This window comes from Rattus norvegicus, chromosome 11 (genome assembly GCF_036323735.1).
Source record: "Rattus norvegicus strain BN/NHsdMcwi chromosome 11, GRCr8, whole genome shotgun sequence".
Taxonomy (NCBI): domain Eukaryota; kingdom Metazoa; phylum Chordata; class Mammalia; order Rodentia; family Muridae; genus Rattus; species Rattus norvegicus.
In genome coordinates, this window is record NC_086029.1 from 97,726,988 (window position 1) to 97,754,631 (window position 27,644).

Below are 27,644 nucleotides of genomic sequence, written 5' to 3' on the forward strand. Positions count from 1 at the left end.
ATCTCTCCATCTTCTGAGATTTTCTTCAAATTCTTTCTTCAGAGATTTGAAGTTCTTGACATACATAACCATTGCTTTGTTAGAGTTACACCCAGGTATTTTATATTATTTGTGACTATTGTGAAGGGTGTTATTTCCCTAATTTCTTTCTCATCCTGTTTATCCTTTGAGTAGAGGAAGGCTACTCATTTGTTTGAGTTAATTTTATACCTAGCCAGTTTGCTGAAGTCATTTATAAGGCTTAGTAGTTCTCTGGTGGAACTTTTGTGGACATTTAAGTATACTATCATATCAACTGCAAATAGTGATATTTTGACTTCTTCCCTTCCAATTTGTATGCCTTTGACCTCCTTTTGTTGTCTGTTTGCTCTGGCTAGGACTTCAAGTACTATATTGAATAAGTAGGGAGAGAGTGGTCAGTCTTGTCTAGTGGGATTGCTTCAAGTTTCTCTCCATTTAGTTTAATGTTGGCTACTGTATTGCTGTATATGGCTTTTACTATGTTTAGGTATCAGACTTGAATTCCTGATCTTTCCAAGACTTTTATCATGAAGGGTTGTTGAATTTTGTCAAATGCTTTCTCATCATCTAATGAGATGATCATGTTCTTTTTCTCTTTGAGTTTGTTTACATAGTCGAATATGTTGTTGGATTTCTTTATATTGAACCATTCCTGCATCCCTAGGATGAAGTCTACTAGATCCTTTTTTTTTCCTTTGGAGCTGGGGACCAAACCCAGGGCCTTGCGCTTGCTAGGCAAGTGCTCTACCACTGAGCTAAATCCCCAACCCCTGTCTACTAGATCCTGATGGATGATTGTTTTGATGTGATCTTGGATTTGGTTTGCAAGAATTTTATTGAATATTTTTTCATCGAAATTCATAAGGGAAATCAAAGTTCTCTTTCTTTTTTTGTGTGTGTCTTTGTGTGGTTTAGGTATAAGCGTAATTGTGGATTCATAGAAGGCATTGGGTATTGTTCCTTCTGTTTCTATTTTGTGGGATAGTTTGGATAGTATTGGTATGAGGTTTTCTATGAAGGTCTGATAGAATTCTGCACTAAACACATCTGGTCCTGGGTATTTTTTTGGGAGACTTTTAATAACTGCTTCTATATCTTTAGGAATTATGGGGTTGTCTATATGGTTTATCTGATCCTGATTATTTTGGTACCTGGTATATGTCTAGAAAATTATTCATTTCGTCCAGTTTTCCAGTTTTGTTGAATATAGGCTTTTGTCATTGTATCTGATGATTTTTGAATTTCCTGAGATTCTCTCATGTCTCCCTCTTCATTTCTGATTTCTGTTAATTTGGATATTCTCTCTGTGTCCTCTGGTTAGTCTGGCTAAGGGTTTATCTCCCTTGTTGATTTTCTCAAAGAACCGATTCCTCATTTTGTTGATTCTTTGTGTAGTCCATTTTGTTTCTACTTAGTCGATTTTAGCCCTGAGTTTGATAATTTCCTGCCATGTAATTCTCTTGCATGTATTTGCTTTTTTGTGTTCTAGAACTTTTAGGTGTGCTCTCAACCTGTAATGTATGTTCTTTCCAGTTTCTTTTTGGAGGTACTCAGAACTATGAGTTTTCCTCCTTGTACTGCTTTCATTTTCTCTCATCACATAAGATGTATTGTGCCTTCATTTTACTAAATTTTAAAAAGTCTTTAATTTTTCTTTCTACCTTGACCAAGTTATCATTGAGTAGAACATTGTTCAACTTCCATATGTACATGGACTTTCTGTTGTTTTTGTTGTTATTGAAGACCAGACTTAGTTCATGGTGATCTGATAGGATGCATATGATTCTTTCAATATTCTTGTGTCTGTTAAGGCCTGTTTTGTGACTGATTATATGGCCAATTTTGGAAAAGGTACCATGGGGTTCTGAGAAGAAGGTCTATTCTTTTGTTTTAGGATGAAATGTTCTATAGATATCTGTTAAGTCCATTTGGTTCAAAACTTCTGTTAGTTTCTCTATGTCTCTGTTTAGTTTATATTTCTATGATCTGTCTACTGATGAGAGTGGGGTGTTGAAATCGTCCATTATTATTTTATGTGTTGCAATGTATGCTTTGAGCTTTAGTAAGGTTTCTTTTATGAATGTAGGTGTCCATGCATTTGGAGCATAGATATTCAGGATTGAGGGTTCATCTTGATGGATTTTTCCTTGGATGAATATGAAGTGTCCTTCCTTATCTTTTTTGATATCTTTCTGTTGGTCAAAAATCAATGTTATTCAATATTAGAATGGCTACTCCAGCTTGTTTCTTCTGATCATTTGCTTGGAAAATTATTTTCCAGCCTTTTACCTTGAGATAGTATCTGTCTTTGTCTCTGAGGTGTGTTTCCTGTATGCAGCAAAATGCTGGGTCTTCTTTATGTATCCAGTCTGTTAGTCTATGTCTTTTTATTGGGGCATTGAGTCCATTGATGTTAATATATATATTAAGGAATTGTGATTGTCGTTTCCTGATATTTTTGTTGTTAGAGGTGGAATTATGTTTGTATGACTCTCTTCTTTTGGTTTCGTTACAAGGAGATTACTTTCTTACTATTTCTAGGGTGTAGTTTTTTTTCTTGTGTTGGAGCTTTCCATTTATTATCCTTTGTAGGGCTGGATTTGTGGAAAGATATTGTGTAAATTTGGTTTTGTCATGGAATATCTTGGTTTCTCCATCTATGTTAATTGAGAGTTTTGCTGGATATACTAGCCTTGGCTGGCATTTGTATTCTCCTAGGGTCTGTATGACATCTGCTCAGGATCTTCTGGCTTTCATAGTCTCTGGTGAGAAGTCTGGTATAATTCTGATAGGTCTTCCTTTCTATGTTATTTGACCTTTCCCCCTTACTGCTTTTAATATTCTTTCTTTGTTTTGTGCATTTGGTGTTTTGACTATTTTTTGATGGGAGGAGTTTCTTTTCTGGTCCAATTTATTTGGACTTCTGTAGGCTTCTTGTATATTTATGGGCATCTCTTTCTTTAGTTTAGGGAAGTTTTCTCCTATAATTTTGTTGAAGATATTGACTACCTCTTTTAGTTGGATATTTTCACTCTCCTCTATATCCATTATCCTTAGGTTTGATCTTGTCATTGTGTCCTGGATTTCCTGGATGTTTTGGCTTAGCAGCTTTTTGCATTTTTACATTGTCTTTGACAGTTATGTTGATGTTTTCTATGGTATCTTCTGCCTCTGAGATTCTCTCTTCTCTCTTTTGTATTCAGTTGGTGATCCTTGTGTTTATGACCTTTCCTAGGTTTTCTATCTCCAGGGTTGTGTCCCTTTGTGCTATTTACACTTTTTAGATTCTGGGTGGTTTTGTTCTATTCCTTAACCTGTTCGGTTGTGTTTTCCTGTAATTCTTTAAGGGTTTTTTTTTTTTTTTGGTGTTTCCTCTTAAATGCTTCTACTTGTTTACCTGTGTTGTCCTGTTTTTCTTTACGGGAGTCCTTAAAAAAGAACTGAAAAAAAGTCCTTCTTAAAGTCCTCTATCATCATTATGAGATGTAATTTTAAGTCCAAATCTTGCTTTTCCTGTGTGTTAGAATATCCAGTATTTGTTTTGGTGCGAGAACTTAGCTCTGTTGATGCCAAGTAAGCTTGGTTTCTGTTGCTTAGGTTTCTAAGCTTTCCTTTTGTCATCTGGTTGTCTCTGGTGTTAGCTGGTTTTGCTGTCTTTGTCAGTGGCTTGACCCTCCTGCAAGCCTGTTTGTCAGCACTCCTGGAAAAGGTCTTTCTCACTTCAAGATCTGGGTACAGAGAGCTGTGTCACAGGGTCTGCTCTGGGTGCATGCCGAAAATGGAAGGGTTCTGTCCTAGACTGCTCCTGGGTTTGTGTGTCCTGAGGGCTCCAGGCAGATCCCTCAGAGTAGAAATGATAGTCTCAAGTGTATCAGCACTCCTGGCAACTGACTTTCAACTCTGGGTGCAGGCAGAAACCAGATGGGTCCTGCCTCTGACTGCTCCTAGGTCCCTGTGCCCAGAGGGCACAGAGAGCACTAGGCAGGTTCCTTTTGGGCCAGGAATGTGAGCAGAAGTTGTTGTCTACTCTCAGTTCTCAGGATTGTCTGTACTTCTGAGAATGCAGCTCGCTCCCACAGGATATTTGGGTACAGGGCACTATGGGGCTGGTTCAGCTCTGGGTGCAGGCAGAAACTGGAAGCATCATGCCCTGACTGCTCCTAAGTTCCTGTTTCCAGAGGGCATTATGCAGGTTCCTCTTGGGCCAGGGATGTCAGCAGAAGTAGTCTCCTCTGAGTTCTCAGAATTGTCTGCACTTCTGAGAGTCCAGCTTTTTCCCCCATGGGATTTCGGTATAGAGAGCTGTGGGACTGGTTCAATTCCGGGGGCAGTCAGAAACCAGAAGTGTCCTGTCCCCAGAAAACACATTTCTAAAAGGGTCAATTAACTTATATTCTACTGTTTAGCTTACCTAGAGAAATTTAAAATTTATGACTATTTTACCTTATGTGGTGGCTGCTAAGAACATCTTGAAACCTGGTTGTTATTTCTGGGTAACTCGGAATACTCAAAACATGAATTGAGATCATGAGCATCTTGGCCTCTTAGAGACTGAAGCCAAATAATGGAAATGAGTCAACTGATAGTACAGTGACATATTTGAAAAGTTTAAGTGTTCCCATGAGTTAAACAACACCTTTCAAAATCAAGAACTCTCACCACTTTCAACATTATGGAAAGCATTATGTTTATATTTGATTTTTACAATTTCTAAATGCATACTTAAGTGTAAGATATTTGAACATGTAAATTTAAACATACCTTATTATCAGTTTACCAGAGAGGAGCAATGGGGGATTTTCAAAGTATCAGAGTGATTTCTCAGGCTAAGTTTTTATCTTTTGTATTCCAGATCCATTGAGCTGTCTTTAAAGTAATTTAAAAGCTGCTTTTGGTTTCTTCTTTTCTTTTCCCTGTTAGCGTTTCTACAAAAAGGCAGCTGCCTTTGTGCTGAGAGCAGTTGGTAAACACTCTCCTCAGCTGGCCCAGGCCATAGTTGACTGTGGAGCTCTGGATACACTGGTGATATGCTTGGAGGATTTTGACCCTGGAGTCAAGGAGGCTGCAGCCTGGGCACTTGGATATATTGCAAGACACAATACAGGTAACTGGAAATATTTGGAAACAAGGAAACTCTAGGGTTCGACATTATTCTGTTTTAATAAACAGTAGATTGAGTTTCAGGGTGATTGTATATGTGGTAAGAATCACATTTGAATGATAGTCAGCTACTCTCAGTGGGATTGGTTCTCAAAGGCTTTGGTAGTCAGTAATAATGTTTGTACTTACAGTCCTGGCACACTGGAAGCAGAAGCAGAAAGATTACAAACTCAGGGCCAAACTGAATTAAACCAACCAAAATAAGTATCCCAAATTAGCCAGTCAAATAAAAATATTTTTGAAATTTGTTTGGTAATGAAATTAACATGGATTGTCACCCCATGAAAATACATTCTTTGTTATAAGTTATGTTTTAAATGATAAAATTACATACTGTAGTAAACATTTATTAATAATATATGTAAGTTTTCACATGGATATAAGTTATAAAGAACTACATGTTTGTATTACAGTTAGTAGAGTTGGTATGCCTTTTCAAATTTCCGGATTTTTTCCATTGTGTTTATGTATAAAAGAGTAGCTACTGTGTACTGAATAATTATGTGCCTGGCTCTGCACCTGCATTTCAGCTAGCTTGTTCAATCGCTTGTCTCCCTACTAAACAGTGTAACTTAGAGAGGATGCCTGAGGTTATGTGGATGGTAGCACCAGAATTTGGGTTTAATTCTGATGCCCAAGATTGCATTAATTACTCGATCATATAATTCCACTATGTGCTCCTGACAATACTGTTGACAACCCAGAAACATAGCAATACCATGAGAGACAGGAAAGAAATAGAACATAATAAAATTGAGTTGAGAAAGAATATTATTGTCATGTTTAAAATTAATGTATTTAAAAATTAATGAAGGCTTTAAAATTAATGTATTAAAATTCATTGCATAGCATCTAGAGTTTGGTGTCTAAATAGATTAATTTACTGCCCATTGAGAAAATAGGCATATGGTAATGATATGCAACAATAGACTTCACACACACACACACACACACACACACACACACACACACAGCATTTTGGCTTACCCACCTTGCCTCCTCTAACCCCTATTGCTCCCACTATCCTTTTCCCTTCCCTAACTAGTCCTCTGTCTTCATTGGGATTACTGTGGCTATGATGAAGCCCACGACCAGAGCAGCTTGGGGATGAAAGGGCTTATTTAGCTTCCACATTACAGTTCATCATCAAAGGAAGTCAGGGCAGGAAATCAAACCTGTCAAGAGCCTTAAGGCAGGACCTGATGCAGAGGTCATGGAGGGACACTGCTTGCTTCTTTCTCCCCATGGCTTGCTGAGCCTGCTTTCTTATAGAACTCAGAATCGCCAGTCCAGGGATGGCACCACCACCAAGTGATTCTTTCCCATTAATCACTAATAAAATACCCTACAGGCTTATCTGCAGCCTGATCTTATGGAGATCTTTCCTTAACTCCTTCCTCCCAGATGACTTTAGATTGTGTCAAGTTGACATAAACCTGTCTAGCATATTCACCTTATACTTTATTTTATTTTATTTACCCAATAGGTTTCACTGGGATTCAGAACTTCATCTATGACTGCCCAGTGTTGTGCCATTTCTATCCCCCCTGCTCCTTCTCCATGTCCTCTGATGTTCTCACTCTCACTTCCTCTCAGACTCATGGCCTCTTTTATAACTTGTTTATGTATGTATGATATCTATATATCTCCATATGTCTTCTACTGAGTCCAGTTGGTGTTTCCTGGGTGTGCATATGTTTAGGGCTGACTAATTAGGATTGGGAACTTGTCCTGAAAATAACTGGTTTTCCTTCCTCCACAGACATCAGACAGCCTATAAGTTTTTCATCTAGGGTTGGGGCCTTGTGAACCTGTCCTCTGTCCCTGTTGGCATGTTAACTTTTGTGGCCTTTGCAGGTCTCACTGAGAATTCATGGGCCGCAGTACCCTCTCCTATTCACAAGATACTGTCTTGTAGCAGTCATCTGCTCCTCAGGTTCTTAAAATCTTTTCTCTGTCCACCTGTCATGTTCCTCAAGCCAAAGTTCTAAGAGCTGTGTTATAGATGTGCCATATGGGGCTGGCTACTCCATGGTCACATACTCCCTGCATTATCACCAGTTGTGGATCTAACAGTCTCAGTTCAACTTCAAAAAGAAGCTTCATTGATGAGGACTGCATGCTGCACTGATCCATGTGTATAAAGATAAACATGTATAAAACAAATGGACACTACATTAATTTAGAATATTGTAATAGAAGGCTCTCATTTGGGGTCTATCTCTATTCTTGGGGTTCTTGGCTAGATTTTCAGAACTAGACATTATGTTCCCAATGTCCTACCTTCATGTATCTTTCCTTACTCTTTTAAACCATATGTATTCCTGAAAACATAAATATGCCATTCTCAGTCTATATAACATTATTTGTAGGTATGTTTTGAGATATGACCATTTGGTATTGGACAAGCAATTGGTTGTTCCTCCCTTGGAAAGAGCATTTCTTCTAATCCTAGCATTTCTTAGTTGCCCGTAGTTCTTTGTGTAGGGTTGAGTCCTCATGAGCTTTCCCCTATCCAGTTTAGCATGCTTATTGCTATCTTTCTTTAGACTTGGAAACTCTATGATTTTTGTTAAGGATATTTTCTGTGTTTTTGACCTGGGTATCTTCTTCCTCTATATCCATCATTTGTAGATTTGGCCTTTTCATAGCATCCCAGGTTTCCTCGGTGTTTTGTGTCTAGATTTTTAAAGATTTAACATTCTCTTTGACAAACATATCCATTTCTTCTATCTTGTCTTCATGCCTGACTTTACTTTGTTTAGTCTGTTGGTGAGGTTTTCCTCTAAGCTTTTCATTTGATTTTTGAGCTTTTATTTTTGTGTTTTATTTCAGCATGGTTGACTTTGGTAGTGCTATTACTTTGTTAAATTCTATTTCTGTATTTTGAATTATTCATATTATTTAATTAAAATTTTTGTGTTTACATAGTCTTCATTGAAGCCTTTATTTATATCCTCCTTAGGATTCTTGAACAGATTCATAATTGCTATTTTGAAGCTTTTGTTTTGTGCTTCAGCTAAAGTCCTTTTTATCAAGGACTATTACAGTAGGGATTCTGGTTTCTGGAGATGGAATATTATCTTAGTTGTCCATGTTTGTGTTTTTGAGATCTAGGCCCTTGTGTTGCAATGTTTGTTCTTTGTGTTAATAGCTGGTCTCACCCGTGTTGTGTGTGTGTGTTGAGATCTGTAGTTGGATTACGGCAGTCTGGTAGATTGTGGATTAGAGAAGTGATGTTTGGTTTTCACTCTTGGGGCTACACTGGGTTTTGAGGGTTCAGACTCGAGGCAAGTCCCAGATCATTACAATGGGTGAGGTGACTTCTGTACTAGTAGATGGGAGAAAGGGACTGCCTGGAGGTGTCTTAAGTAGAGTTCAGGCTCTGGCTTCATGGAAATCAGCATTGGCAGAAATATGGGCTGGGACTTCTTGCCTACCTCCCTTCTTCATGTTTGGATTTGGTCTGGCTGGAATTGTACAGGTCTTGTATATATAGACTGTCATAATTGCTGTGAGCCATATGTATAGCTATCCTGCTATATAAAGGATAAGATGTGTGGGAGAAACATAAAGAGAAATAGTTGTTTTGCAGAAGATGATGGATGTTTTTGCTGATGGCTTATTTATTTATTTTTGCTGGGGATGGAGTCCAGAGCCTCAGTCATGCTTGGCAAGTCCCCTGCACTGAACTTCATCTCCAGCCTTAACTGTATTTTCAGAGTTGTAATTTGCTCTTAGAAACCATGTATGAGACTGAAAGCCCCTGAGTAGGATTCTATTTTCATTACACAAATATTAGGCCTATTATATTCTAGTACACACATATTAAAAAGATATTAATTTTATGTCAAATGGAATTTTTTGTTTAATTTAACATTTTTAGTATTTTTTCGAGAATTTCATAGATGAGACTGTATTTTTATCATTTCCATTCCCTCTGTATCTCCTACTACATACTCAAAATTCCTTTCAAATTAATGACCTTTTTTCAATTATTATTATTTGTGTGCATGTTCACGCATGCACATGCACACACACGCACATGCACACACACAACATTGATTTGCTATGTTAGTAGAACAAGATATGATTCAGTGATTGCTCATCACACAAACATGAAAATCTGAGTGTGATCCGCAGTGTGCACATAAAATCCGTGCATGACCGTGTACAACCTGTAGTATGAACTCTGGCTCTTACCCTCTTCCTGCCCCATCTCCAGTGATTTTTGCCTGAGCCCTAGGTGTAGGAGTTGCATGGTGGATATTTCATTTGGGGCTGGGTACCCTACAGTTGGTCAGTTATTCTCTGATTTTGATCAGTCATGGATTTTTGTAAATGTTTCCTCTGGTGAGTACAAGGACAAGTACTTAGAATCCAGTAAGAGATTGCATTGATTTAGGGAAATGGCAGGTCTGGGGTCTATAACTCTCTAGCTGTGGTAGTTGTTTAGGCTTACAGTTCCATCCATGAATTCCATCCTATTGATCAGACCTTAAATTCAATTAGATAGCTGTTAGTCACCCACAAGAGTACACCACTCTTGTACTACCCAGGCTGTCTGTTGGCCGCTCACTATTGTGGCTCTCAAGCTTTACAGCTAGTAGCACCGTTGTTTGCTGTTTTAGTTTGACTGCTTGCATGGCATCTTTTGATATGAGATCTAATCCTCAGGGATAAGACTTTCAGGTCAATTTGGACTCAGTTCTTTTAAGCTCAGCGTTTGAACTGTGTGGTATGAGTTTCTTTTTGAGACGGGGTCTCCTGTATGCTAGGTTAGCCTCAAACTTACTATGTTCTGAGTCTAGCCCTGAACTCCTGATCTTGCCTTACCTTTTAAAGAGGCACTTGCCACCATACCCAGTGGTCAATAATTAGCAGAGATTGTGAATATTATATTAATTATACAAGTCATGCTTGGAATTCTTTTTTTGTTTCCCTCAAGTGTATGTGGTGGGTGAGAGAGAAGCAGTGACAACCCACTCGATCCCCTGTCTTTAAATGTGGTTGTCAATAGAGTAAAATACACCCTCATCCTTTGTACTTCCTGTATCTGTCTATGTGAAAACTGGCTGGCATCAGTTGCCCACATGCACTCACACACTCACTCACTTTTCTTGGCCCGACAGAATTATCTCAAGCTGTGGTGGATGCAGGAGCAATTCCTCTTTTGGTTCTGTGTATCCAGGAGCCAGAAATTGCTTTGAAAAGGATTGCTGCCTCGGCCCTCAGTGATATCTCAAAGCACTCCCCAGAGTTAGCGCAGACAGTGGTGGATGCCGGAGCCATTGCTCACCTAGCCCAGATGATCCTCAACCCTGATGCCAAACTGAAGGTAATGATGACAAGCCAGCGCGTTCACAGTCTAAGAAAATGAAAACATGTACAGGTTAGCATTACGTAGTAGAAAGAAAAACATGCAAATATATTAATTATGCAGTTGGTCTTCTAATATGTGAAAATAATGCTATAAGGGTTAGGCAATAACAATTAAGATATGACTGGGAAAACTGTGTTTTGTTTGCTGATGCTATAAGGAAAACACCATGACCAAAGCAGCTTGGTGGGGAAGATGTGGGAGGGTCCATATCACTAAGGGAAGCCAAGGCTAGAACCTGGAGGCAGGAACTCCTGGCCTCCTCCTCCTCCTCCTCCTCCTCCTCCTCCTCCTCCTCCTCCTCCTCCTCCTCCTCCTCCTTCTCCTCCTCCTCCTTCTTCTTCTTCTCCTCCTCCTCCTTCTTCTTTCTCTTCCTCCTCCTTCTCCTTCTCCTCCTCTTCCTCTTTCTCCTCCTCCTCTTCCTCCTCCTCTTCCTCTTCTTCCTCCTCCTCCTCCTCTTCTTCCTCCTCCTCTTCCTCGTCCTCTTCCTCCTCCTCCTCCTCCTCCTCCTCCTCCTCCTCCTCTTCTTCTTCTTCTTCTTCTTCTTCTTCTTCTTCTTCTTCTTCTTCTTCTTCTTCTTCTTCTTCTTCTTCTTCTTCTTCTTCCTCTTCCTCTTCCTCTTCCTCTTCTTCTTCCTCCTCTTCTTCTAACAACATCAATTAGCAGCAAAGACTCTGGATCACAGATATCCATACACCAATCCAATCTGTTCAATTTTCATTTGATGTTCCCTCTTTCCAGGTGACTGTAGGACTGTCAACCTGACAGCTAAAGTTAACTATGACATTCCATTTTTGTCAACTTTGACATATAATCACATCACTTAAAACTAACCTTTTCTCCTGTTTGTCCCCAAGATCTAATATCAATGTCATAATATAAAGTATACTACAGTTTCAAAAGCCCCATAGTATTCATCAACTCCAGTACTTTAAAACCCCACTGTCTCTTTAAAAATCCAGGCCTCTTAACTCCAGGGCTCTGTTGAAGTATGGGAAAATACGTTTCTTTTTCCAAGACGAAAAACCAGGGTACATCAGATGAAAGCAAAAGCAAGCTCAGCGGGCGCGTCAGTGTTTGACTTCTGGGGCCCACTCTGATCTTCTGGTCTCCAAGGTACCTCTCCAAATCTGCCAGGCTCAGGCGAGCTTCGCTACACACTGTCCCTGTCCTTTGTAACTCCAATATGGTGGTGTTGTCCTTGTATTGAGACTGTACTCTTCACCAGTGGCCTCTCCTGGTCTCCCTGCAGGGAGACTGAAGACCTGCTACACAGCGCCCAGCCTCAGCTGCTCTCCATAATTCTCCCATGCCTTCAAAACCATCACTGCCTGGGGATATTATAAATCTTGTAAAACTACGTCTGAATTATGAGGTGGGCTGTTGGATTCCGTATAATTTTTTCATTTTCTTTCTGCTTGACAGCGCCAGGTACTCTCAGCTCTCAGTCAGATTGCAAAACACTCTGTGGACCTGGCAGAGATGGTCGTTGAAGCAGAAATTTTCCCTGTTGTACTAACCTGCCTGAAGGACAAAGATGAATATGTGAAGAAAAATGCTTGCACCTTAATTAGAGAAATTGCAAAACATACGCCTGAGGTAAAACAGAAACAAAAACAAACAAACAAAACCCAACCAATCAAATGAAAAACCAACTGAGAAGTAAACTTCAAGATGCAAGTCTATTTTATTTTAGTGACTACCACTCCTAGCCCTGAGTGCTGTACCCGGTCCTAAGTGGGACTGACCAGAATGTAGCTCTACATTGCTAAATATTCTGTAGGGCAAAAAATTCCTTTCAGTTGAGAACTATTGCATTGTAATAATTTACTTGGAGTTTAAAATACTGTCTCTAATCACTTATAGCTTTCCATTTCTAGCTGTAGTGGACCTCTGTCATCCTCAACATTTTATATCAGCTAGGAGCAATGAAGTGATATGTTCCACTTCTGGACTGGTTCAGACCACAAAGATCTCCTGTCCCAAGGTCAAGACTGTTGATTTTCTGTGAAGAATCCCCTGCGCCTGCCCCCACAAAGCAAGACTGTGTTCTATCCTTTTTCTGTGCATGCTTTGCTTAACCAGGTTTAATTTTAGTGCACACTAGTCTCTGTGTTATCTTTATTTGTATGGATTGTTTTGGTAATTGAAGTATACTTAACTTGCCAGCAAACAGGCAAGTGGGTTAGACTACTGCAGTGTCTGAGCTTTCCATGATTAATATAAGTTGAATAAGTAGCTCTAGGTGAAGGGTTTTAACATGACATATAACAGGGGCAAGGCTTTTTTCCATTGATGTGGAGAAAGTTGAACTACAGAATAAAGTTCTTCACAGTGAGTGTCCTATAAACGAGAATGTCCCCTCATGTCTCTTTAGAAAGGACAACAGTTTCTATAAGTCATATTTCAATTTTTATCGGTTGTGTTTTTTTCAATCCTAAAGAAAGTGGAGTCAAGCTGTATTTAAAGAACATCTCACGTTGCCTGGGCTCTTGTTCTGTTTCCCTCAGCTCTCCCAGCTGATTGTTAATGCCGGAGGTGTGGCTGCTGTGATTGACTGCATCGGATCCAGCAAAGGGAACATACGGCTCCCTGGCATCATGATGCTGGGCTATGTGGCTGCTCATTCTGAGAACCTGGCCATGGCGGTGATCATCTCCAAGGTGTGCTCACTCACACTTAGTTATGCAGCAGGCTAACCTAGGGTGGAACTGGAAGTTGAATGGGAGGGCGGAAACCAAGCCCCGTGATTCCAGTTGCTCTGCTGTTGACTCAGTGCTTGCCCCTGTTTCCTTAAGTGACCTTTAGAAAGCTGAGATCACAGAAGTGTTTGACTTAGTGTCTTGTTCCAATAATTATCACCACCTTAAAGTATCACCGTTATCTGGAACTTATCTGCTAAGTGTATGTGTACATTAAAGGGTTAATCTGCGTATTTACAAATATGCCAAGCACACCGTGGTCAATGGCACACGCCTTTAATTCTTGTACTTGGGAGCTGGGAGCTCATGAGTCTGTAGTCAGTTGTGTTTTCATTGTAGACCCTGCCTCAAGAACCAAAGCCAAACTGAACGAGATAGACAAGAACCTGCTATAAATGGCTTGACTGTTAGTCATTGTGTCTGTTCTCAGTGGTCTCTATACTCCTCCCCTTCCTGGCACCTGAATATGGAGACAGCTCTCACAAACAGCTTCCTTTCTTGGCTACAGGCTGTAAGCCTGGACACACAGCAGACAGCAGGATTGGGCTCTTATTTCATTGCTCTGGGTGTTATTTTATTTATTTTTTTATTTTGGTTTATATCAATCTATAACTGTATAAACTCACTGTGTAGAGCAGTGTGAGACATAGTAGATGCTCATAAAACATGCAGAAATATCTATGTCTTGATGAGTGCTCCAGAGGCTGTGTGCCCACAACCCAGCGCAGGTGATCTGCTGTTGGCTAAACAGGAAGGTGTGAGCCTATTTCTACTAATCAGGATGAAGGGCGGCCTGGAGTGTTATCTTCCATGTGTCCTACAACGATGCTCTCTGTTCTTTTATCCTGCTATTTTTTGTTCCTCTGTTATTGCAGACCATGACAGTGACTAGAGCACTGGTGTCCGTTTAGATGAGTAGCCGTAAGGCTATGACTAGGGCTTTTGCTCTTTAGCTACCATGTGGGAAGAACGATGCAAGTGCAGGAATCGATTGCCTCCCAGGCATCCAGCTCAAGTAGCAGGGAGGCCTGACCCTCCGCAGTGAAGGGAGCTGACAGTCCTGCCTGTGGTTTTTCCAGTTTCCTGGAGATCAAAGTGGCGGCAGCAGTTTGAGATAAAGCGCAGAGCAATAGCACTCTCTCCTCCTCTTAGTGATAATGCCTTAACACTAAAACAAACAAACCAGTTAATTTTTGAGATTATAATTTTCTCCACTGTACAGTAATTTTCCAATATGAAATTGTCAGCTCTGAAAAGATGTTCATACAAATAAAATTATACCAGCTGGGCAGATTGCATCCATGTATTTAGAAACACACACACATACACGTGCACACTCAACATTAATTTTTATCAATTATAGTAAAGCTAAGAACACTATTATGATAGATTAAAATCACAATAATATGAGCAACTGGAATATATCCTGCAATTTCTTTCTTTAAGTCTCACATGTTTATTAGTTTTGGTCAACCTAAGTCCAGTTTTGCTCATCCTAACATGATTGAATGCTTATGTAGGAATGAAGCCTTTTTTACACTAGTAGCATATGCTTACATTTTTATCTTAAGCATTAATGCTAACTAAATAGTAAAAATATAACCAACTTAAACACCGTAAACATGTCACAGTTTGTGTCCCTAAGGGAAACAAATAAAATTCTTATTCCTGACTCTTGGTAAGCATATTGTTTCTAATTTGATACCAGGTAAAGGTTAAAATGATTAGGCATACTTGCTCCCTCCATCTTACTGGTTCTAATTCGATTTCCTGAAAAGATCTACCACAGTCTCTCATCTGTTCTTTTCCTGCATCCATCCTATCTTCAGAGTGATGTAACGCTCTAAAGAGCCCACGCCCGTAGATGTAACAACACTGAGGGAGAGGAGTGAGTGAGTGTGTGTGTGTGCATGTGTGTGTGTGTGTGTGCATGTGTGTGTGCATGTGTGTGTGCATATGTGTGTGTGCGTGTGTGTGTGTGATATTGAGGAAGATTGAACTCACAGTTGCACGTACCCTAGGCAAGAGCTCAATCTTCAGTCCCTGCTTATCTTTTTGAATAAGGGAATATGAAGGTTTTGTGATCTTAGGACAATTTTCATTGGTCACAGTAGCACTTGGTTTTACCTGGTGTGTGGCATCTGTTGTTCTTTTGAATGTCCCTCAATCTGGGCAGTAAACGTTAATAGAGATACCAGGGTACTCAAGTTAGCTTGTTACAGGTAATTAGTACAATTTGGTTCTAGTTAGTTTGTTATCCTAAATGGCAGAGGATGAAAGCCAAAGTGAGTGCTCTTGATGTCTGAGAGACAGGGAAGAGTCGTTAATTCTACTCTATGTTTATATATAACATCTATTTTTTGGGTCCTTGGCAGGGTGTACCCCAGTTGTCAATCTGCCTGTCAGAGGAACCAGAAGATCATATTAAGGCTGCTGCTGCCTGGGCCCTGGGGCAGCTGGGAAGACACACTCCAGAGCATGCCAGGGCTGTAGCTGTCACAAACACTCTGCCAGTTCTCCTGTCTTTGTACATGTCAGCAGAGAGCTCTGAGGACCTGCAGCTGAAGGTGAGTGCAGTCTTCATGTGTGGGGGGATTAGTTAGATATGGCTAGATTTTAAAATATGTGACTTAACATCTTTTCAAACAAATATTTTGTTATTTACATTGTTGTTCCCCTTCCTGGTCTCCCCTCCACAAAGCCCCATGCTATCCTCCTCACCCCTCCAGGCTCCCCCTTCTCTGGGGCAGCAAGCCTCCACGAGATCAAGCACCTCTCTATCCACTGGTGCCAGTCAGATAAGGCAGCCCTCTGCTACATATATAGCAGGAGCCATGGACCAACTCTTTGGGTGACGGTTTAGTCCCTGGGAACTTTGAGTGGTCTGATCAGTTGATATTGTTCTTCCTATGGGGTTGCAATCCTGTAACTTTAATTTCTCAAGTCCTATTTTTCATGATGGTTCTTAAATGCTTTAACCTTCCTTGTAACCCACCACCCACAAGAAGTAGCTTGAAAGAAAGGATACAGGGTAGGGGGAAGTGGACCTGTTTAGAAAGGTTCTTTGGAGCAATCCCATCTGTGTTGTCTGGAAATCAGCAGTTCAGTTCACAGGTCAGCAGGCAGAGGCAGCTCGATCCACTCACAAACACCTCAGAGATACACCAGCACTCCAGTTTGGTAGAGTTGGGTTAGCCACAGAGGCGACAGAACCTAGCAGAGACAGCCAGGCCTCAGCCTCCGCACGAGTCATCAGGCGGGACCAACAGGAACAGCAGGAGAAGTTCTCAGCTGTGCCTCTCTCAGAGAAGCAAAGATCAGCGAAGACTCGAGACCCACAAGCGTTACACAGATAGCTGTACCAGCTACCAAGCCCTGTCTCCCTCACTCAATGGAGTCCTGTTTATACCCTCCAAACATGACAAGTATTTCATGTGCCTCACCTCAGCAAGTGCATCCAGTCAGCCCTAGTCCAGGGAAGCAGCTACAAGCTGCAGCACACCACCAGAAATTGTTTGGTGCCTTTCTCTCTATGGTGCCCCGACAAATGCAGCTCAACTATGCAGTGCAAGGTGGGCCAATACGTGCGTGCCATTAGCAAAGAACCTTTCACCATCACATACCCCTTTCATGCGCTTGCTTTAGCAGAACATCTTCTCTCCTGTGTCTCCTTTAGCAAAACCTTTCTTCATGAGTCTGCCTTAGTCTTTCACACCTGTGTCCACTTTAACAAAATTTTCCTTCACATATTTGCCCCAGCAAAACAACATTCAACCTACTTTCCAAAGAACTCTTTAATTTCCACCTCACAAGCCCTTTCTGCTCTTTCAGTCCTTACCCTGATTCTTCCATTGGGGTCTCTGGGCTCAGTTCAGTGGTTGGTTGTGAGTGTCTGCATGTGTCTTAGTTATGCACTGGCCAAACCTCTCAGGGACAGCTATACCAGGCTCCTGTCTGCAAACACTTTTTGGTATTAGCAATAGTGTTGGGATTTGGTGTCTGTGGATAGGATGGATGAAAAGGTGGGGTGGTTTTCAGATGGCCTTTCCTTCAGTCTCTGCCCCATTTTTTGTCCCTACATTTTGTTTAGACAGGAACAGTTCTGGGTTAAAGATGTTGAAATGGACAGGTGGACCCATCACTCCACTGGGGGCCATGTCTATCAGTTAATATCATCCCCACTGGGTCCTGGGAGTCTCTAGCATCCCTGGCATCTGGGACTTTCTAGTGGTCTTCCACCCCCCCACGGATACATATTTCTATTCATTCTCTTGGCCCTCTGGCTTCTTTATGTCTCTTCCCATACCTGATCATGCCCCTCCATTTTCCCTCCCCCTCACCTTCCCCACCCAGTTCTCTCCATCTCTCTGACTCCTGTTAATTATTTTGTTCCCCCTTCTAAGTAAAATTGAGGCACCCAAACTTTGACTTTCCTTCTTGTTAAGCTTCATCTGGTCTATGAGTTGTATTGTTGGTATTCTGAGCTTATGGGCTTATCCATTTATCAGTGATTACACACCATGTATATCGTTTAGGGTTTGGGTTACCTCATTCAGGATGATATTTTCTAGTTCCATCCATTTGTCTGTAAAATTTGTGAAGTCATCCTTTTTTTAAAATGATTTTTATTGGATATTTTTATTTACATTTCAATGTTATTTTCTTTCCCAGTTTCCCAGCCATAAGCCCCCTATCCCATCCCCCTCCCTTTCTTCTATAAGGGTGTTCCCCCTCGCCAAACATTCCTCCTTTCTGCCCCCCAATAATCCCCTGCACTGGGGGTCCAGCCTTGGCAGGACCAAGGGCTTCTTCTTCCATTGGTGCCCAACAAAGCTATTCTCTGCTACATATGCAGCTGGAGCTCTGGGTCTGCTCCTTCAATCCTTTCTCTAATTCCTCCAACAGGGACCTCATTCTCAGTTCAATGGTTTGCTGCTAGCGTTCTCCTCTGTATTTGACATGCTCTGGCTGAGTATCTCAGGAGACAGACTCCTATCAGCATGCACTTCTTGACTTCATCAATATTATCTAGTTTTGGTGGCTGTATATATATGGACTATATAACAGGCAAGGTGGGCTCTGAATGGCCATTTGTTCAGTCTCTGCTCCAAGCTTTGTCTCCATATCCCCTCCTATGAATATTTTTGTTCCCCCTTTTAAGAAGGACTGAAGTATCCACATTTTGGTTGTCCTTCTTGAGTTTCTTGTGGTTGGTAGAATGTATCTTGGGTAATTTGAGCTTTTGGGCTAATATCTACTTATCAGTGAGTGCACACCATGCATGTTTTCTTGTGATTGGGTTACCTCACTCAGGATATTTTCTAGTTCCTTCTATTTGCCTATGAATTTTGAAGTCATTGTTTTTGATAGCTGAGTAGTACTCCATTGTGTAGATGTACCACATTTTCTGTGTCTATTCCTCTGTTGAAGGACATCTGGGTTCTTTCCAGCTTCTGGTTATTATAAATAAGGATGATATGAACATAGTAGAGCATGTGTCCTTGTCGTATGTTGGAGCATCATGTGGGTATATGTCCAAGAGAGGTATAGCTGGGTCCTCAGGTAGTGGAATATCCAATTTTCTGAGGAACCTCCAGACTGATTTCCAGAGTGGTTGTACCAGTCTGCAATCCCACCAACAATGGAGGAGTGTTCCTCTTTCTCCACATCCTCACCAGCATTTGCTGTCATCTGAGTTTTTGATCTTAGCCATTCTCACTGGTGTGAGGTGGAATCTCAGGGTTGTTTTGTTTGCATTTCCCTGATGACTAAGGATGTTCAACACTTCTTGATGTACTTCTCATCCATTTGCTATTCCTCCGCTGAGAATTCTTTGTTCAGCCCTGTACCCCATTTTTAATAGGGTTACTTGGCTCTTTGGAGTCTAACTTCTTGAGTTCCTTTTTATATTTTGGATATTAGCACTCTATCAGTGTAGATTGGTAAAGATCTTTTCCCAATTTGTTGGTTGCTGTTTTGTCCTAATGACAGCGTTCTTTGTCTTACAGAAGCCTTGCAATTTTATGAGGTCCCATTTATCGATTCTTGATCTTAGAGCATAAGCCATTGTTGTTCTGTTCTGGAAATTTTCCTCAGTGCCCATGTGTTCAAGGCTCTGTCATGCTTTTTCTTCTATTAGTATATCTGGTTTTATGTGGAGGTCCTTGATCCACTTGGACTTAAGCTTTGTACAGGGTGATAAGCATGGATCGATCTGCATTCTTCTACATGTTGACCTCCAGTTGAACCAGCACACATTTGTTGAAAATGCTATCTTTCTTCCATTGGATGGTTTTAGCTCCTTTGTCAAAGATCAAGTTACCATAGGTCTGTGAGTTCATTTTTGACTCTTCAATTCTATTCTATTGATCTACCTGCCCGTCTCTGTACCAATACCATACCCTTTTTTTTTTTTTAACACTATTGCTCTGTTATACTGCTTGAGGTCAGGGATGGTGATTCCCAGAGAAGTTCTTTTATTGTTGAGGATAGTTTTCACTATCCTGGATTTTTTGTTAATCCAAATGAATTTACAAATTGTTCTGTCTAACTCTCTGAAGAATTGAGTTGGAATCTTGATGGGGGATTGCATCGAATCTGTAAATTGCTTTTGGCAAAATGGCCATTTTTACTATATTAGTCCTGCCAATCCATGAGCATGGGAGGTCTTTCCATCTTCTGAGATCTTCAATTTTTTCTCTAGAGACTTGAACTTCTTGTTCATACAGATCTTTCACTTGCTTTGTTGGAGTCACACTGAGGTATTTTATGTTATTCGTGATTATTGTGAAGGGTGTCATTCCCCTAATTTTTCTTAGCCTGTTTATCCTTTGAGTAGAGGAAGGCTACTGATTTGTTTGAGTTAATTTCATACCCAGCCAGTTTGCTGAAGTTGTTTATCAGGTGTAGGAGTTTTCTGGTAGAATTTTTGGGTGGCTCATGTATACTATCATGTCATCCACAAATAGTTATATCTCGACCTTTTCCTTTTCAATTTGTGTCCCTTTGCCCTTGTTTTGTTGTCTAATTTCTCTGGCTGGAAGTTTGAGTACTATATTGAATAAACAGGGAGAGATTGGGCAGCTTTGTCTTGTGCCTGATTTTAGTGGAATTGCTTCACATTTCTCTCTATTTAACTTGATGTTGGCTGTTGGTTTGCTGTATTTTGCTTCTATTATGTTTTGGTATGTGCCTTGAATTCCTGATCTTTCCAAGAACTTTAACATAAAGGAGTGTTGTATTTTGTCAAAGGCTTTTTCAGCATCTAGTGAGGTGATCCTGTGATTTTTTTTTTTTTGAGTTTGTTGGTATAGTGGATTACATTGATGGATTTATATATACTAAACAATCCCTGCATCTCTGGAATAAAGCCTACTTGATCGTGGTGAATGATCATTTTGATGTGTTCTTGGATTTGGTTTGTGAGAATTTTATTGAGTACTTTTGCATCAATATTCATAAGTGAAACTGGTCTGAAGTTCTCTTTCTTTGTTGTGTCTATGTGTGGCATAGGTATCAGCATAACTGTGGCTTCATAGAATGAATTAGTGTTCTTTCTTTTTCTATTTCGTGGAATAGTTTGAGAAGTATTGGTATTGGTTCTTTTTTTGAAAGGTCTGATAGAATTCTGCACTAAAACCATCTGACCCTGGACTCATTTTCGTTGGGAGATTTTAATGATTACTTCTATTTCCATAGGGGATATTGGATTATTTAGTTTATCTGGTGCTGATTTAACTTTAGAACCTGGTATCTGTTTAGAAAATCATCCACTTTTATCAAATTTTTCAGTCTAGGCTTTTGTAGTAGGATCTGATGATTTTTTTTTAATTTCCTCAATTTTTGTTGTTATATCTCCCTTTTCATTTCTGATTTTGCTAATTTAGATTCAGTCTCTATGCCCTTATTTGTTTGACTAGATGTTTATCTATCTTGTTGATTTTCTTAAAGAACTAGCTCCTAGTTTTATTGATTCTTTGTATAGTTCTCTTTGTTTCTAATTGGTTGATTTCAACCCTGAGTTTTATTATTTCAGACATCTACTCCTCTTGGGTGTATTTGCTTTTTTTTCTAGAGCTTTCAGATATGCTGTTAAGTTTTAGTGTACGATCTTTCCAATTTCTTTATGAAGATAGTCAGTGCTATGAAATTTCCTCTTAGCACTACTTTTATTGTGCTCCATAAGTTTGGGTATTTGTGCCTTCATTTTCATTAAATTCTAAAAAGTCTTTAATTTCTTCCCTTAGCAAGATATCATTGAGTAGAGAGTCATTAAGCTTTCATGTGTATGTCAGTTTTCTGTTGTTTTTGTTGTTACTGAAGACCAGCCTTAGTCTGTGGTGGTGATCTGATACGATGCATAGGATTATTTCAATCTTCTTGTATGTATTGAGACCTGTTTTGTGACTGATTATATGGCTGATATTGAATAAGGTGCCATGAAGTGCTGAGAAGAAGGTCTATTCTTTTGTTTTAGGATGAAATGTTCTGTAAATGTCAGTTATATCCACTTGGTTCATAACTTCTGTTAGTTTCATTGTGTCCTGTTTAGATTCTGTTTCTGTGATCTGTCCATTGGTCAGAGTTGGGTGTTGAAACCTGTCACTGTTATTGTGTGAGTTTCAATTGTTCTTTGAGCTTTATTGAAGTTTCTTTTACAAACGTGGGTATCCTTGCTTTTTGGGCATAGATTTTCAGAATTAAGAGATCATTTTTGGATTTTTTCTTTGATGAGTATGAAGTGAGCTTCCTCATCTCTTTTGATAACCTCTGGTTGAAAGTCAATTTTACTGGACATTGGAATGGCTACTCCAGCTTGTTTCTTGGGAAACATTTGCTTGGAAAAATTTTACTTCGAGGTAGTGTCTGTTTTTGTCACTGAGGTGTGTTTCCTGTATGCAGCAAAATGTTTGGTCTTCTTTATGTACCCAGTCTGTTAGCCTATACCTTTTTATTGGGGAATTGATTCCATTGATGTTGAGAGATATTAAGGACAAATGATTGTTACTTTGTTATTTTTACCGTTAGAGGTGGAGTTATGTTTGTGTGGGTCTCTTCTTTCAGGTTTGTTGTGAGATTAATTTCTTGCTCTTTCTCGTGTGTAGTTTTCCTCCTTGTGTTGGAGTTTTCCTTCTACTATCCTCTGGATTAATGAAAAGATATTGTTTAAATTTGTTTTTTTCATGGAATATCTTGGTTTCTCCATCTCTTTAAATTGAGAGTTTTGCTGGGTATAGTAGTTTGGCTGGCATTTTTGTTCTCTTAGTGTCTGCATGACATCTGTCCAACAGCTTCTAGCTTTTATACTTTCTGTTGAGAAGTCTGGTGTAATTCTGATAGGTCTGCCTTTATACGTTACTTGACCTTTTCCACTTACAGCTTTTAACATTCTTTCTTTGTTCTGTGCACTTTGTGTTTTGATTATTATGTGATGGGAGGAGTTTCTTTTCTGGTCCAATCTATTTGAGTTCTGTAGGCTTCTTGCATGTTTATGGGCATCTCTTTCTTTAGGTTAGGGAAGTTTTCTTTTATAATTTTGTTGAACATGGGAAATCTTTCCATCTTCTGATGCCTTCTACAATCTCTTTCATTAAAGACTTGAAGTTCTTTCATATTTGTCTTTCATTTTCTTGGTTAGGTTTACAACAAGATATGTTTTTAGGGCAATTTTGATTAGTGTCATTTTCTGAATTTTTCTCAACTTGTTTATTTTTTTTTTATAAAGGATGGCTTTTTTTGAGGTAATTTTTTTTATCCAGCCACTTTGCTTAAAGTGTTCGTCAGCTGTAGTAGTTCTCTAGTAGAATTTTTGAGGTCAGTTATGTATATTCCAATATCATATGCAAATAGTGATTCTTTGGCTTCTTCCTTTTCAATATGTTTCTCCATAATCTTCTTTAGTTGTCTTATTGGTATGGCTAAAACTTCAAGCAATATATTCAATAGATACAGAGAGATTGGACAGTCTTGTCTTGTCCCTGATTTTGGTGGAATTACTTTAAATTTCTCTCCATTTAATTTGCTGTTGGCTATCGGGTTGCTATATATTGCCTTTATTCTGTTTTGGTATGTGGCCTGCACCCCTGATCTCTCCAAGACTTTTATCTTAAAGAGTGTTGGATTTTGTCAAAGGCTTTTTCAGCATCTAATGAGATGAGCATGTAGATTTTTTTCCTTCAGATTGTTTTTATGGTGGATTATATTGATGGACTTTTATTTATTGAACCATCCTAACATCCCTGGGATGTAGCCTCTTTGATCACGATGGATGTTTTTGATGTATTCTTGAATTCAGTTTGTGAGATTTTTTTTTTATTAACTTGAGTATTTCTTATTCACATTTCGAGTGTTATTCCCTTTCCCAGTGTCCGGGCAAACATCCCCCTAATCCCTCCCCCTCCCCTTCCGTATGGGTGTTCCCCTCCCCATCCTCCCCGCATTGCTGCCCTCCCCCCAACACTCTAATTCACTGGGGGTTCAGTCTTAGCAGGACCCAGGGCTTCCCCTTCCACTGGTGCTCTTACTAGGATATGCATTGCTACCTATGAGGTCAGAGTCCAGGGTCAGTCCATGTATAGTCTTTAGGTAGTGGCTTAGTCCCTGGAAGCTCTGGTTGCTTGGCATTGTTGTACTTTTGGGGTCTCGAGCCCCTTCAAGCTCTTCCAGTTCTTTCTCTGATTCCTTCAACGGGGGTCCTATTCTCAGTTCAGTGGTTTGCTGCTGGCATTCGCCTCTGTATTTGCTGTATTCTGGCTGTGTCTCTCTGGAGAGACCTACATTCGGCTACTGTCAGCCTGCACTTCTTTTCTTCATCCATCTTGTCTAATTGGGAGGCTGTATATGTATGGGCCACATGTGGGGCAGGCAATGAATGGGTGTTCCTTCTATCTCTGTTTTAATCTTTGCCTCTCTATTCCCTGCCAAGGGTATTCTTGTTCCCCTTTTAGAGAAGGAGTGAAGCATTCACATTTTGATCATCCGTCTTGAGTTTCATTTCTTCTAGGGATCTAGGGTAATTCAAGCATTTGGGCTAATGGCCACTTATCAATGAGTGCATACCATGTGTGTTTTTCTGTGATTGGGTTACCTCACTCAGGATGATATTTTCCAGTTCCAACCATTTGCCTACGAATTTCATAAAGTCATTGTTTTTGATAGCTGAGTAATATTCCATTGTGTAGATGTACCACATTTCCTGTATCCATTCCTTTGTTGAAGGGCATCTGGGTTCTTTCCAGCTTCTGGCTATTATAAATAAGGCTGCGATGAACATAGTGGAGCACTTGTCTTTTTTATATGTTGGGGCATCTTTTGGGCACTAATACGCCCAAGAGAGGTATAGCTGGATCCTCAGGCAGTTCAATGTCCAATTTTCTGAGGAACCTCCAGACTGATTTCCAGAGTGGTTGTACCTGTCTGCAATCCCACCAACAATGGAGGAGTGTTCCTCTTTCTCCGCATCCTCGCCAGCATCTACTGTTTTTTGATCTTAGCCATTCTCACTGGTGTGAGGTGAAATCTCAGGGTTGTTTTGATTTGCATTTCCCTTATGACTAAAGATGTTGAACATTTCTTTAGGTGTTTCTCAGCCATTCGGCATTCCTCAGCTGTGAATTCTTTGTTTAGCTCTGAACCCCATTTTTAATAGGGTTATTTGTCTCCCTGCGGTCAGACTTCCTGAGTTCTTTGTATATTTTGGATATAAGGCCTCTATCTGCTGTAGGATTGGTAAAGATCTTTTCCCAATCTGTTGGTTGCCGTTTTGTCCTAACCACAGTGTCCTTTGCCTTACAGAAGCTTTGCAGTTTTATGAGATTCCATTTGTCTATTCTTTTTTTTTTTTTTTTTGAGCTGGGGATCCAGGGCCTTGCGCTCGCTAGGCAAGCGCTCTACCACTGAGCTAAATACCCAACCCCCATTTGTCAATTCTTGATCTTAGAGCGTAAGCCATTGGTGTTTTGTTCAGGAAATTTTTTCCAGTGCCCATGTGTTCCAGATGCTTCCCTAGTTTTTCTTCTATTAGTTTGAGTGTGTCTGGTTTGATGTGGAGGTCCTTGATCCACTTGGACTTAAGCTTTGTACAGGGTGATAAGCATGGATCGATCTGCATTCTTCTACATGTTGCCCTCCAGTTGAACCAGCACCATTTGCTGAAAATGCTATCTTTTTTCCATTGGATGGTTTTGGCTCCTTTGTCAAAAATCAAGTGACCATATGTGTGTGGGTTCATTTCTGGGTCTTCAATTCTATTCCATTGGTCTATCTGTCTGTCTCTGTACCAATACCATGCAGTTTTTATCACTATTGCTCTGTAATACTGCTTGAGTTCAGGGATAGTGATTCCCCCTGAAGTCCTTTAATTGTTGAGGATAGCTTTAGCTATCCTGGGTTTTTTGTTATTCCAGATGAATTTGCAAATTGTTCTGTCTAACTCTTTGAAGAATTGGATTGGTATTTTGATGGGGATTGCATTGAATCTGTAGATTGCTTTTGGTAAAATGGCCATTTTTACTATATTAATCCTGCCAATCCATGAGCATGGGAGATCTTTCCATCTTCTGAGGTCTTCCTCAATTTCCTTCTTCAGTGTCTTGAAGTTCTTATTGTACAGATCTTTTACTTGCTTTGTTAAAGTCACTCCGAGGTACTTTATATTATTTGGGTCTATTATGAAGGGTGTCGTTTCCCTAATTTCTTTCTCCGCTTGTTTCTCTTTTGTATAGAGGAAGGCAACTGATTTATTTGAGTTAATTTTATACCCAGCCACTTTGCTGAAGTTGTTTATCAGCTTTAGTAGTTCTCTGGTGGAACTTTTGGGATCACTTAAATATACTATCATATCATCTGCAAATAGTGATATTTTGACTTCTTCTTTTCCGATCTGTATCCCCTTGACCTCCTTTTGTTGTCTGATTGCTCTGGCTAGAACTTCAAGAACTATATTGAATAAGTAGGGAGAGAGTGGGCAGCCTTGTCTAGTCCCTAATTTTAGTGGGATTGCTTCAAGTTTCTCTCCATTTAGTTTAATGTTAGCAACTGGTTTGCTGTATATGGCTTTTACCATGTTCAGGTATGGGCCTTGAATTCCTATTCTTTCCAGGACTTTTATCATGAAGGGGTGTTGAATTTTGTCAAATGCTTTCTCAGCATCTAATGAAATGATCATGTGGTTTTGTTCTTTCAGTTTGTTTATATAATGGATCACGTTGATGGTTTTCCGTATATTAAACCATCCCTGCATGCCTGGGATGAAGCCTACTTGATCATGGTGGATGATTGTTTTGATGTGCTCTTGGATTCGGTTTGCCAGAATTTTGTTGAGTATTTTTGCGTCGATATTCATAAGGGAAATTGGTCTGAAGTTCTCTTCCTTTGTTGTGTCTTTGTGTGGTTTAGGTATAAGAGTAATTGTGGCTTCGTAGAAGGTATTCGGTAGTGATCCATGTGTTTCAATTTTGTGGAATAGTTTGGATAATATTGGTATGAGGTCTTCTATGAAGGTTTGATAGAATTCTGCACTAAACCCGTCTGGACCTGGGCTCTTTTTGGTTGGGAGACCTTTAATGACTGCTTGTATTTCCTTAGGAGTTATGGGGTTGTTTAACTGGTTTATCTGTTCCTGATTTAACTTCAGTACCTTGTATCTGTCTAGGAAATTGTCCATTTCCTGAGAATTTTCAAGTTTTGTTGAATATAGGTTTTTGTAGTAAGATCTGATGATTTTTTTAATTTCCTCTGAATCTGTTGTTATGTCTCCCTTTTCATTTCTGATTTTGTTAATTTGGACGCACTCTCTGTGTCCTCTCGTTAGTCTGGCTAAGGGTTTATCTATCTTGTTGATTTTCTCAAAGAACCAACTTTTGGTTCTGTTGATTCTTTCTATGGTCCTTTTTGTTTCTACTTGGTTGATTTCAGCTCTGAGTTTGATTATTTCCTGTCTTCTACTCCTCCTGGGTGTATTTGCTTCTTTTTGTTCTAGAGCTTTTAGGTGTGCTGTCAAGCTGCTGACATATGCTCTTTCCTGTGTCTTTCTGCAGGCACTCAGCGCTATGAGTTTTCCTCTTAGCACAGCTTTCATTGTGTCCCATAAGTTTGGGTATGTTGTATCTTCATTTTCATTAAATTCTAAAAAGTTTTTAATTTCTTTATTTCTTCCTTGACCAGGTTATCATTGAGTAGAGCATTGTTCAATTTCCACGTATATGTGGGCATTCTTCCCTTATTGTTATTGAAGACCAGTTTTAGGCCGTGGTGGTCCGATAGCACGCATGGGATTATTTCTATCTTTCTGTACCTGTTGAGACCCGTTTTTTGACCAATTATATGGTCAATTTTGGAGAAAGTACCATGAGGAGCTGAGAAGAAGGTATATCCTTTTGCTT

At 39.8% G+C, this 27,644-nt stretch overlaps 1 protein-coding gene across 1 annotated transcript in view; it reads left to right on the top strand.

Annotated features, from left to right (window-relative positions):
- Window positions 1–27,644, top strand: part of Spag6l (sperm associated antigen 6-like) — a 95,741-nt gene that overhangs the window by 49,148 nt on the left and 18,949 nt on the right. The window contains exons 4-8 of the mRNA NM_001034960.1: window positions 4,942–5,125; window positions 10,314–10,519; window positions 11,987–12,160; window positions 13,072–13,224; window positions 15,639–15,830. Coding sequence (NP_001030132.1) covers window positions 4,942–5,125; window positions 10,314–10,519; window positions 11,987–12,160; window positions 13,072–13,224; window positions 15,639–15,830 — 909 coding nt within the window. The remainder of the gene's footprint in view (window positions 1–4,941; window positions 5,126–10,313; window positions 10,520–11,986; window positions 12,161–13,071; window positions 13,225–15,638; window positions 15,831–27,644) is intronic.